Genomic DNA, 13,575 nt, shown 5'->3' with positions numbered 1-13,575 from the left:
AAACAGTGAAGTGCTGTGGGGTCTAGCCTGCCAGGAAGTCCTCCTGGACATGGGGAAGGTGATGGCGAGTTCTTTCTTCAGTGTGACCTTTGTCTGGTGACCTTGCTAAGCTTCAGTGACTTCCTCTGAAAGGAGAGTAATGTTTGTTTCAGAGAATGGTTGTGAGGACTGATCAAGAGATAGGTATAAAAGGTCTATGACACTCAATAAGTGGAACTATAATTATATTCGGATTTCTTCAATCCCACTTTGTCTAAATAGGAAGTCACCAATCATTATGCTGAAAATTCCCATTTAGTCTGTTTATAATATAAATATATAGTATTTTTAAAATGTATCATTGGTCATTGTGTGTATGTTCCTATAAATCCCTAGGAATGGTACAGGAATATCCTTTAGAACAATAGATAGTATCATGTCTCATACAGGTAAGAACTCTTTAAATTTGGCTTTAACGTGGCGAGAACATTTTCTTATAAAAACCACAAACATACGGAAAAGAATAATCGGAAGTGAATGATGGCTACCACTTATTATCAAGAATATGTTAGGTCCTTACTAGACACATAGGTGCCCCCAAATTAATCAGTCTGGCTCTAAAGCCTGAATATGTCTATTGATAAAGGCTTTGCCTTTCCCATGAACTCTATGCAGGATTGAGGACAGAAAGGAAGAGAATGGATTCAGTGACTGAGGACAACTTGGAAAAGCCCTGAGAAGATGTTCTCCTTAGATTGTTATATGCCGGAGAAATCATGGGTTTGTAAGTCTGAGCCACTGGACCATTAGATCTATTTGTTAGAGTCAATAGACGGCAGACTAGCTTTCAGAAGCTAATACAACCATTCCTTAACTTACCTATTCCTAAGTTCTGGTCACACCTGAGGCTCTGTATGCCTTACCCAATACCAGGAGCAGGCCCAGACCAGACTCAGCCACTGGAAAGCCCAGGCTGAAGGTGGAGGGCCAGGCTCACCTGTTTGACCTCGGCCTGGAGGTGCCGCAGTTGGAGGCACTGCTCAAGTCGCTTGTGGGTCTGCTCTGCGTTGAGCTCCAACTCATGCTGTTTCTCATGGAGAAACTCTAATAGCTCTTGTACCTGGGCTGCCAGATCAATGTCTTTTTCACAGATTAACTCAATCCCTGATTAAAACAAAATGTAAACAATTAAAAACCAGGTAGTACAGTAAAGACTACATTTCCTTCAGCATGCATATGAAAGCTGGAATTCAGAAAGACGACACCAGTACCCTCCCAACCTCTGCATATCACTCTGTGAAAAGCGATAAATCACCATATGGGCCTTTGAGATGCTCAAAGCATACCATCTCTATTGGATTAACTGATCCTTTGCCAGGGAACAACTCTTTAACAGATGATCAGCTCCTTACCAACTGGAGTCAAAGAGGTGGCTTACTGGAGTCCATCCCCAGACAAGACCACATACAGCAGTCCTTACTGGGTGGTTTGCCAACACCCAGAATGTTCATAACCAAGCCTTTGGATTACATTGGGAAATACAAAACAAAGCCCAAAAGACGCTGTCTCAGGAACTTCTGCCAAAGGCTGAAGATGGTCAGATGCAATTCACGATTAGAAGCTAAATGCATTCTGAAGAGAATAGTTGGCCAGTGGTAATTTTATTAGTCAACTACTTAGGTTCCCTAAAAAAGCACTATTAGAAATACCTGCTAGCTCTATTGTTTATCAAATACAGGCAAACACGCCTGATAACCATACCCCAGCAATATCACAGGGGTACTGAGTACTTGGCCTTCTCAGGTGGTTCAGCAGTAAAGAATCCACTTGCCAGTACAAGAGACATGGGTTCAGTCCCTGGGTGGGGAAGATCTCCTGGAGAAGGAAACGGCAATCCACTCCAGTATTCTTGCCTGGAGAATCCCATGGAAAAAGGAGCCTGATGGGCTACGGTCTATGGGGTCGTAGAGAGTCAGACACGACCGAAGCGACTTAGCACACACTGAGTATTTATCCGCTTAGAAAAATCATCACACTAAAATTGTGCCCACAGGAGAGTTTGCTCATCCTTCTACTGATTCAAAGCATTAGTAAGCCCCACCAGTCACCAACAAGGGCTCCCAAAGTTTATTAATAAACTGCCAATCACCTGACTTTGAGGGGAGACGAATCAACACCCACCAGGCAGAAGCTGTGGCTCCACTCCTTGTGTAAAACCCCTCACCTCCCTGTCTTATTTTTTTGGAGTACCTCTCCCAGCACACAGGCATGCGTGCGCGCGCAGGCGCGCGCACACACACACACACACACACACACACTTTCTCTCTTCTCCAAACCAGAGCTCCTATTCACACATTATCACCAACAGGCCTAAAGTAGCCTTTCTCCAACAGATTTCTGCTTTAGCAAGGGTCACTAAGGAACTCTAAGATGGAGCAAAGGCTCTGCCTAGTTATCAAGGTCCTTCTGCCCTCTAGTGACTTGACTGTGATTCCTTACTTGCTGTGATAGAGCACACGGAATGTGTGAAGCCTGTCCCAGATCAGAATCCTGATCTTGGCAAGTTACCTAAGCTTTCAGAGACTTCACTTTCCTTATATGTACAATGGGATTTTACATAGCCACCTATCTCAGGAGCTGGTTGGGAGGGTTCAATGAGATAATATATAATATATATATAAGTATCTAACATATGATAACAATAAACATGCTTTGCTCCTCAGTCCCACGGCTTTCCTGGTTCCTGACTCAAGCTTTCAACTTTCTATCTTCTGACATTCATGTCTTCTTGGCTCCTATCTTCATGCAAGTTGAAATATTTCTTGATTCTTACTGTCCAGCTATTTCTGATTCAGCCCTGCTCAGGTCCTTGGCTTTGGGAAAATCCTAACTCTGGATTGCTTGCCTCCTTCTGATCCCTGACTCCACCTGGCTCCTCAGATTCTTTTTTTTTTTTTTTTTTAGCTTTTATTTTATTTTTAAACTTTACAATATTATATTAGTTTTGCCAAATATTGAAATGAATCCGCCACAGGTATACCCGCGTTCCCCATCCTGAACCCTCCTCCCTCCTCCCTCCCCTACCCTCCCTCTGGGTCGTCCCAGTGCACCAGCCCCAAGCATCCAGTACCGTGCATCAAACCTGGACTGGCGACTCATTTCATACATGATATTATACATGTTTCAATGCTATTCTCCCAAATCTCCCCACCCTCTCCCTCTCTTACAGAGTCTATAAGACTGATCTATATATCGGTGTCTCTTTTGCTGTCTCGTACACAGGGTTATTGTTACCATCTTTCTAAATTCCATATATATGTGTTAGTATACTGTATTGGTGTTTTTCTTTCTGGCTTATTTCACTCTGTATAATAGGTTCCAGTTTTATCCATCTCATTAGAACTGATTCAGATTCTTAATTTTGTCCAGATCCTTTCCCTGAGCCCATATCCTGGAATCTATGACCTGGTGCAGTTGTGGTCCTGATACTGACAAACAGAATCCCAACTACCATGAAGTTCAGGGTGCCAAAGTATAGTTACTTCCATGGAGATCACACTCAGAGAAGCCCCAAAATCTCAGTGTACAGCCACATAAAAAAATCGCCCTTTTGAGACTCCCCCCTCACTCTGACTGACAACATCAGAAATTCATCATCGCCACCACCAACACAGTGGCCTGATGCAGTGGGAATGTATAAGGAAAGTCTATACATGTGAAGGGAATTTCAGTTCTAGAGCCAAAAATAGTGTTTTATATAAGACAATATGGGAGAGTGGGAGATTTTTTTCTGGTGTTACATGTAGTAATTTCAGTATCTTTCCATGTTTATTTTTTCTGTTGGTTTCATAATTCTAAGTCCCAGGTCCTGAAAATCTGTATCTGTGGGAGACAGAGAAGGGAATGGCTTGTTCTTTTGGCAGTCAACTCCCTCCACTTACTATTTTCAATTACCAAGAGGATGTGGTAGAGCATCACTTTGACTGAAATAAAAAAAGATAAAAGGAAAATTTCTACCTTTGCATTGCTAGGCATCATGGGATGACCCTTGACTTCCATGTTTACTTCCTAAAAATGTAATATAAGATTCACCTGCAGAAGTAGATCCTTGCTTCCAGCCACAATGCAGATGTTTTTCCATTTCATTTTCATTCTGCATGCATCTCTGGTGTTTAGTATGCTGGGCTCGGGCTAAGTGTCTTTCTATGGGAAGCCCATGGCTCACATCTGCCACATCACATGCAAATGGGCTATCTAAGCCTCGTACCTCATCAAAGGGGCCAGCCACCTGCTTAGAACACCATCTAGAACCTGCCTGCCCTGAGACTCCAGTCCTTCATTTTCATTAATTTCACTTGATTTTTTTTTTTAATGAGATGAACAGGAAATAAAATGGGTGAAGACAATGCCTATTGCATTTCTACACTCAACAACTCATCACATGAATGAAGTGAATGGGAGGAACATGCAGAGTTACTCCAGCAATACCTAGAAGAACAGAAACTCATGCCTCTTTCCTGGTGCCCACAAGCACACTGACATGAGTCTCAGCTAATACCCATCAACTGGTAAGCAGCATCAATCAATAGCAAAGAGTATTTTCGTGTATTGACATTACTCCTTTCAATCTAATCTGAGGCCTAATTGTCTTCCTTAGGGGCTCTCCAGAGATGCAATAAGATGTTTGTCTTTTCCATCAAGTAATGAAATATATTCATACTGAAATAGTTTGTCAGCCTCTCTAGAGAAAGCTGTATTGAAATTTCTTTCTGATATACCTCCACAATGTCCTGCAAATATCCTTGTGTCAGAACACTTCCATTGAGGTCAGTTCCTTACTAACTTGTCTGTGTCCTCACAGTAATGTAGGTTCCCTGGGGCCAGGGCCATTTCTATTTCATGTATCTCAGCTTCTTTAGGACCTAGCACAGTGCTTGACACATAATACTCCCAAAATACCTGTTTAATGAACACAGGGGCCTCTTTAAGGAAGAACTCGGGTAACCTGAGAGCTCTGGGGACAGAGTTAGGTTGGAATGCAGGCTCTGCAACCTATTAACAGTGAGGCTCTGGGTTCCAAATCCCCTCTGAGCCTGTGTAAGATGGGAATCTGAACATTGAGTCCTCGGGATTGTTATGAGGACTAAGAGAGATAAGGTAGATACAGGGCCTGGCATTTAGTAGGCTCAAAAACACCCATATCCCCACTTTTTCCTTTCCCTTGGGGGAAATTATATTCTGTGTTGATTACTGATGGGACTATTGAATGACTTATATAAAATGTAAATAGAAAATCTTACCATCAGATGTTTATGAGCTTGTTCAAAGTATATCATTAGAAATGATGATTTGGATGCTACTAGACTAGGCTCTCAACTTTGGCTCACATCAGATTCATCTGGAGAACTTTAAAAGTCACCATGTCCTGGCCACAGCCCAGACCAATAACATCAAAATCTCTATGGGTAGGAACCAGGCAACAGGAATTCCCACCTTAAAGTTCTCAGGGTGATTCCAATGTGCAATGAAGATTGGGATCCACTGGATAAGATGAAACAATGGTCAGTGATCCAGGGACAGAGACATTCCTCAGGGTACACTCAGTTACCAGAACGTTCAGCATAGCAATTACTTAGGGTTCAAGCCCACAGTTAGTAATAAAATGTTATTTTGTTTTCCTTTGCTGCCAGATTGAGAGTATCACTTTAATTTCCTCATGGAGAGAGGAGGCTGTGGTCTAGGGTAGAGTTAGGTATTTCTGGCTATGCTGCCCATACTTGTAACATGTTTTTCAACTGTTTGTATGTTCTTTAAATATCTGTGTCTGCCTCAGATAGAGAACATCTTCTTTTCTCCTCCCCCCACTCCTCTTTCTGTGTCACTACCTCAATTAACACCCAGTTCTGAAATTACAAAGTCCTTTAATCAGGTTTTTAGATGAGTATTTTCAACCCTGGCTATATATTAGAATCACCTGGGAAGTTTAAAAAATCTGGGCTCACTCTAGACCAATTAACTAAGAATCCCTGAGGAGCAGGATCCAGACACTGGTATTTTTAAGAAGCTCTTCAGGTGATTCCAAAATATGTAGTCAGGCTGAGAACCATCATTTTACATCAGCTTCTCTTCCCTTCCTCTCAGAGCCGCATTCTTTCACCCCAGAGTAGCTTACATTTTGGAAGAAGACAGGCCTTTTTTTTCCTTTTACAACATAAGTACAATTATTTGTGGTCCATTATTTAAGTGAACTCCGGGAGTTGGTGATGGACAGGGAGGCCTGCTGTGCTGTGATTCATAGGGTCGCAAAGAGTCGGACACGACTGAGCGACTGAACTGAACTGAACTGATTTTTATGTATATCAGTTTCTCCCAGACTGATGTTCACTTGATTAATTCAGCAAATGTCAATATAGAGAAATTGCTATGAGCGAGACATAACCACTCTGCTGGATGCTGGAAACGTAAAGAGAAGGAAGGAAATGACCCGCCCTCACACTGCTGGAGAAGCTACAGAACACAAATAACCCCAATAGAATTCAGTGTGAGCTACAGTATCAGTACAATGTACAACAGTTATCAAGCTTTACTGAACTCATACCAGGCTCATGTTTCACCCCCCTGGATGCTCACAGTGACTTCATATGGTTAGGATTCCTATAATTGCTGTTTTTAGAGGAAGGTGAGGCTTGGAGAGATTGGATAACATGCTCAGGGAACCCATGCAGTGGGAGGTATGATGCAGATTCCAACCCAGAAATCTCACCTGGCTGTACAATTAACCTCTATGTTCAAAGAGACGAGTGATCCTCACAACCTACTTTAAGAATTAATTTAAGTGCTGGGGCTGGGTTCTTCCCAAGCACAGTAAATTTTAAGCACCATTGCCACACACTCCAAAGAGTTTTCACTTAAAGACCTTCCATAAAGAGAGAACTTGATGCTTTGATTAAACCATGAAAGGAACATATGCACAAGATACACAGCTCTTGTCTTATTTCTAAGGTCACATGTAATAGTCGCATGGTCAGATAACATTAGGGAGACGAGCTGGGGCATAACCAGTGGGGTCAGTGAGGCTAAATCATGGCAAGTGAGAACTGAAGGGAAGTTTAAGAATGAAGGCCCACCTTCCACGCTAGACAGAAGAAGAAACTAAGGTCTACAGAGAAAGAATAGTGACTTCCAAAGTCAGACTGCTTGTTGGTGGTGCAGCTGGACCTTGAATTCTAAATTCTGCCAGCGTGTTTGACCCAGCATGACTCTTTCCAGAAAAACCTGCCACTTCCTAAGTTGAGGCCCAGTAGATAACCCTAAATAATGTGCTGGTAAAGAAAATGTTCCTATTTTGCCAACTATGTTTAAGGCTGATGTTGATTTAAGCAGAGGCTTTTGCTTTGGTTTGGGCTCTTAGCAAATCAGGTGGATTTAGTAGAACCTGGCTGAATGTTACAAAGTTCACACCTAAAAGTTAGTGTAAGGAAATTCCCTACTTCCATTTATTCCTATAAAAATCAAAGCATAAGCCCTTAATTAATTCAGCTTGGAAGGCTACATAGCAACCAAATTCTTCATTTTTCCAATTGTTCTTTTTCTGAGACAGCAGTTTTTTTTTGTTTTTTTTTTTTTTTTACCTCTAGTTCAAATATAATTTATTAGACATACAAGGCAAATGCCCAACCTATTTGTTCCCTGAGTCCTGTGTCTCTGAAGTTCTGCATTCGTCAGCCACCCAGGTTCTTGGCAAGGCCCACTCTCAGTCCACCTTCAACTTCCACTCGCAGTCCCAGCTCCGGTGTGATGCTGCCCTCCCTCCAAGCCAGAGATGAGAGAGACACCTCCTCTGCAGGACAGGCACATGGCAGCAGACAGAGGAAGCTTCCCTGAGAGCCCTGGAACTACTTCACTGGAGCTCTCGTGGGCTATGCCAGACTGAACAGCTAGCCAAGGAGGAGCAGGGAACAGCCGTCCCAGCAGAGAGGGCTGAAGAGGCCAATCAAGGCTCTTTTGACAAAGCTCATTTCTAGAACAGGATATGTGGGGGTGGGCAGCCCATCTGCCTGGGGTGTTTCACCCACTCAGCCCTCATGGTTAAGGTGGCCGCCAAGCACAGTCGGTCTACAGGGACTGCTAGCTCCTGGCAGTCTTTCTGTTACCAAGGATATCTGGCTCTTGGACAGAGGTGCACTTGCCGAGGATCATACCAGCACCTTGCTCCTAAGTGCCGCAAGTTTTCAGGCAGATGAGGCTCTCCACCTGCGAGACACATCAGTACTGAGGGATGAAGGGATAAGCATACCTGCAGAATTTCTCTGCACAGCCTCCTTCCTAGGAACTGTGTCTGCATTCTCTCATGTTTCCCTATCTTAGTTGGATAGCCAGCTATCTCGAGGATCATGAGGACAAGCTATAGGGTGAAACCTTGAGTCCAGACAAGGTTCTCCATCAGTTTTCCCCTTCTGTAATAAGGCCTTGAAAAGGTACAGCTGTGGCCAAGAATACCGCTTCTCAAACTTTAAAGTGCACATAATTTACTTGAAGATAAAATGAGGTTCAGATTCCTAAGTCTGGGATTCTGTCTTTCCAATCAGCTCTTGAGCAATGCTGGTGCTGCTGGCCCAGAGCCCACACTTAGAGCAGGTCCTAGATCAGCAGTCTTAGATTAGTGCATCAGAATCACTGTTGGGCCTCATGCCTGAGAGATTATGACGTGGCAGGTTCTGGGGATGGGCACCTGAATTTGCATTTCTAACAAGTACTCAGGTAATGCTGATGCTGCTGATCTGGGGACCACAATTGGAAGTTGCTGTCCTAAGGTACACCAGAGATATCAGCTGCTGTGATTTAACCTTCACGATAAAAAGCAGTGATTCTCAGCCCTGGCCGCACGGTGGCATCATCTGAGAAGGTTTTGCCAAGGCCCAAGTCCCATTCAGAGGTGCTAAATCAGAGTATCTGGGTATTGTCATTTTTAAAATAATCCCCAGATATACCACAAAGTGAATAAGGGCTCCTCCTGGAGCTGTGTGGAGCATGATCTGCACCCTGAAAACAGTGTCTCACAGACAGCTGCAGCCTGTTCACAACACAAAAGAACATTCAAGGGAAGATAATGCTGATCAAAGTAAATAGAATTTACTAGATTGTCTCTCCTCCAGTTAGGAGTGAAGTTCCTTTGAATGCTTGTATGTCCCCTTTCAGGTCATTAAAAGAAGCACAGTACCCTAAAGTCAAGTTTGATTGCTAAGGTCTGTCTGACAATCTCATGATTCTGAATCAACAGAGACATGGACCAACCGTGTTTCAGAGAGTTGATGGCCTGAGCTCCTGCCTGCCTCTTCCTGGAGGACCTGGGGTGGTGGGGGTGAGGAGACCTGGGCTCTGGCAGTCCACTAGTTTTAGGCCCAGACCAATAACTTCTTCCTTCTGGACTAGGGAACCACTATGGCTCTCTCCAGCTCTGAGTTCAAAGGCTGTTCTGCTAAGTGGCAGCTGAAACTTAAGAGTCCATGCATTTGTTGGATAAACAACGAATAAATTCTAAATAGAAAAAGAAGTCTAGTCTGAGTAACAGCCATGTGTTTTTTGAGAAGTTATAAAATTATATGACCTTGCCATAAATTTTGTCTGTACTTTTTACACTCACACACAGACCAGTGATAGGAAAAAAGAGGACTCTCGGAGGGCTTCACTGGTGGCTCAATTGGTAAAGAATCTGCCTGCAATGTGGGAGACCTGGGTTCAATCCCTGGGTTGGGAAGATCCCTGGAGAAGGCCATGACAACCCATTCCAGTATTCTTGCCTGGAGAACTCCATGGAGAGAGGAGCCTGGTGGGCTACAGTCCATGGGATTGCAAGGAGTTGTAACACTGAGAGGCATGGACTGGAGATGAGGAGTCAGCCCTGAGGGTGGAGGACAGGGCAGGAGAGTATGTGCATGGGGTAGGGGTGGAACAGCAATATCTACACATCTGAATACAAGTCACAAGGATGGCTGATGGCATTTGGAGCCCCCTTGGTTTATTTCTCTAGAGCACCATGTTTGTAAATCTGTGCTAATTTCCATCATTGGTTTTTCCCATTCTCCCCACAGCACCACGGAGAAGGCAATGGCAACCCACTCCAGTACTCTTGCCTGGAAAATCCCATGGACAGAGGAGCCTGGTAGGCTGCAGTCCATGGGGTAGTGAAGAGTCGGACATGACTGAGCAACTTCACTTTCACTTTTCACTTAGATGCATTGGGGAAGGAAATGGCAACCCGCTCCAGTGTTCTTGCCTGGAGAATACCAGGGACAGGGGGAGCCTGGTGGGCTGGCGTCTATGGGGTCACACAGAGTTGGACGCAACTGAAGCGACTTAGCAGCAGCAGCCACAGCACCAGAAGAACCTGGTCCTATTCCTGTCTTTATGATAGCTAACTGGGAAACCTCAGACAAACAATTTCAGGTCTCATGCTTCAGTTTCTTTTTTTGTTTGTTTTTAAATGGTACAAAACTCTCTGTTTCTTGTACCTGTGGGAAGAGAATGAATGAGTGGAGTCGAAATGGCCCTTGGAGTTAAGCTGATTGATGTTCTTGTTTTCATCATCTCCCTGCTGGACACATAAGCACAGGACAGGTCTCCTACCTGAGGCCTGGACCTCCATGATGTACTGGTGCAGATCCTGGCCTTGCTGGATGACCTCAAAGGTCATGTTGTTCATGGCTAGCTTCCGCTCTGTGTGGCGCTGCAGCCGCTGTTCCGCCAGTGTTAGATCCTCCGTGTTGAAGTCATTCATCTGCCGAAGCAAATCCTCATTCCAAGCGTCGAGCTCTGCTGTCACCTGTAAGGGAACCACCGTCAGTGCAGCTTCACTGGTTCACAAGAGACAGCTATGTAGAAGCTCACTGATTCTGAGCCTTATTAACTAATCTAGGTCAGATCTGACTCTGCTTTGCATCTCTTTCCTGACCCCTAGACTACGTTTAAGCAATGATGCCAGGCACCCATGTATGCATGCCTTTAATAGGGTTCTCCTTGTGTTTCAATGTCTACAACAGCTACTTTGCTGCACACCTGGAACCCGCTATGCTCCAATATAAAATTAAAATGTTAAAAAAATTGTTCTCCCTGTGCTTTAGTGTCTTCAGCAGCAGCAAATACTTAAATGATGACTTATGGTTTAGAAAGGTTTTGCATGCTCCATCTCACTCCACCTGCAATAACCTGAGACAGAGGCCGAGTGGAGATCTCTAGGTCCATCTCACAGAGAAAGCAGCCGATACTCACTCACACAGATGGAATGGTTTGCCCCGAGTTTACCCTACTCATGAGGGACACGACCGGAGGACATAACTCAGTTTCTCTCCTTACTGCAAACACTTAGTCCACCATACCGTAACTGTTGTTCTAAAGATCTCATCATTGGAGAAGGCCTCAGAAACTAAGTACTGAGCCTAACTTCAAGAAACAAACAAGGCTGGAGAAGCCCAGGCAATGACCGAAGGTCACATAATTGTTCAGAGCTGGTGTACACCAAACCCAGGGATCCTGATCTGGTTCCTGTGTTCTGGGTACAGGATTCTATTACTCACAAAGGTGAGTATTACCAGGTGATGCCTGGTAATAGTGACTAAAGAAGGTGTAAATGTATAGCTTACCAGTAGAAATCCAAGAAGATTACACGCTATTGAAAGGCACACATGATTCTAATGAAGACTGAACCATGGAATGAAGGGAGACTGCCCTAACATGGATTTGCTAATTGGTTATTGCTCTACAGTTTCAGTCATGTGATATGCCCTCATTTACTCAAATAAGTGCCTGCACCCGGAGACTGAATCCTACACTTCCTTAGGCTCGCTGCAATCAAACACACAGGAACAACTCAGAAGTACTTAACTGGATAATAATTCCACATGATACATAAATCAAACAAAACCTTTTCCAAAGTGGGTTTCAGGTGTGTTATCTCATGAAGTACCTGTGAATGGCACAGGTAGTGTCTCTCTCTTTTCTGGGAAGAGGCAATGGAAGCCTCACCCCAGATCACACAGTGCAATTTGGTCCAGGCACCCTAAGCACACAGCCCAGAGACCAGCTTAGTGATTTTCATCATGCTGGCAGTCATCCCAGCTGACATGTGGCAAAACCTTCCCAGTTACCAAACACTGCTATCCAGGAACATCAGGAGACAAAGAGAAGGAAAGACCAGTCTGATGCAGCCTATTCACAATGGGAGATGGTGCTGTACCATGCTGTGCCAGGGCCACACAGACCCAGATGGGAAAGGCAAGCAGTCCCTCATGAGAGGCACAGGATTCCCATTCTTCGTCTAACAGTAAGACTTTCCTCCATTGAAAGTGCAATTACTGTCTTCGAAGCAGAAATGGGGCAACTAAAAATATTACCTTCACAAGTCAGACAGAGGAAGACAAATATCATATGATATTACTTATATGTGCAATCTTAAAAAAAAGGGTACAAATGAGCTTATCTACAAAACAGAAATAGAGCTACAGATGTAGAAAACAAACTCACAGTTACCAGGGGGTAAAGGAGGGGAGGCAGAATACATTGGACGACTGAGACTGACACATACACACGACTGTGTATAAAATAGATAACTAGTAAGAACCTACTGTACAGCACAGAGAACTCGGCTCCATACTCTGTAATGGCCTATATGGGAAACAAATCTAAAAAGTGGATATTTGCATAACTGATTCACTTTGCTGTACATCTGAAGCTAACACAACATTGTAAATCAACTATAGTACAATAAATTTTTTTTTTTTAAACCCTTCAGTGTCATGGGTTCTCACTTTATGCCCCTACCTCTTTGCAGGTCAACTAAGGGATCCACTGAGTTCAGCCCAAAACCTGGTATCAATTTATTGTGGGGAGTTCTTGGTGATTTGGGAATCAGCAGGTTGGCAGGCACACAGGTTTTTGTTATATCCTATCTTTGAAAAGCACTTCATTCTCTAACTAGAGAAGGGAGTTAAAATATAATTGTGGGCTTATAATTGTGGGCTTCCTTGATGGCTCAGTTGGTAGAGAGTCCTGCCTGCAATGCAGGAGACCCATGTTCAATCCCTGGGTGGGGAAGATCCCCTGGAGAAGGAAATGGCAACTCACTCCAGTATTCTTGCCTGGAGAATCCCATGGACAGAGGAGCCTGGTGGGCTACAGTCCATGGGGCTGCAAAGAGTCAGACACAACTTAGCAACTAAACCACCACCAACTTATAATTTATAAGAGATAATTTATAGAATGAATAGAACTTTGTAGGCTAGGCCTATAACTGTTTTTCCTTCTTGTACTAAAAAAATTGAAGTAAAATTTGCATACAATAAGATACACAAATATTCAGTTCTGTGAGTTTTGACAACTTTAGATACCAGTGTAACCGTCACCAAAAACAAAACACAGGACCTTTCCATCACCCTAGGGACTCACCCCTTCCAGTCAGTTCCTGTCCACTGCCTTCAGGTACTACTTTCTGATTTCTATCATCACAGATTCTTAGATTCTGTATAAATGAAATCATACAATGTGGACTCTCATGTCTGGCTTCTTGTGTTCAACACACTGTATTTAAGATTCAGTTGTGCT

At 43.7% G+C, this 13,575-nt stretch overlaps 1 protein-coding gene across 20 annotated transcripts in view; it reads right to left on the bottom strand.

Moving 5' to 3' along the window:
• The window catches only part of KALRN (kalirin RhoGEF kinase), a 689,867-nt gene that overhangs the window by 285,409 nt on the left and 390,883 nt on the right, over positions 1-13,575 (bottom strand). For all 20 annotated transcript variants that reach the window (XM_061408919.1, XM_061409480.1, XM_061409007.1 and 17 more), the window contains exons 14-15: positions 10,606-10,801; positions 977-1,143 (exon numbers count right to left, since the gene is read on the bottom strand). In XM_061408919.1, the coding sequence (XP_061264903.1) occupies positions 977-1,143; positions 10,606-10,801 (363 nt within the window). The remainder of the gene's footprint in view (positions 1-976; positions 1,144-10,605; positions 10,802-13,575) is intronic.

The sequence above is a fragment of the Bos javanicus genome, chromosome 1 (genome assembly GCF_032452875.1).
Source record: "Bos javanicus breed banteng chromosome 1, ARS-OSU_banteng_1.0, whole genome shotgun sequence".
Taxonomy (NCBI): Eukaryota; Metazoa; Chordata; class Mammalia; order Artiodactyla; family Bovidae; genus Bos; species Bos javanicus.
This window is presented reverse-complemented; position numbering and strand designations above follow the sequence as displayed.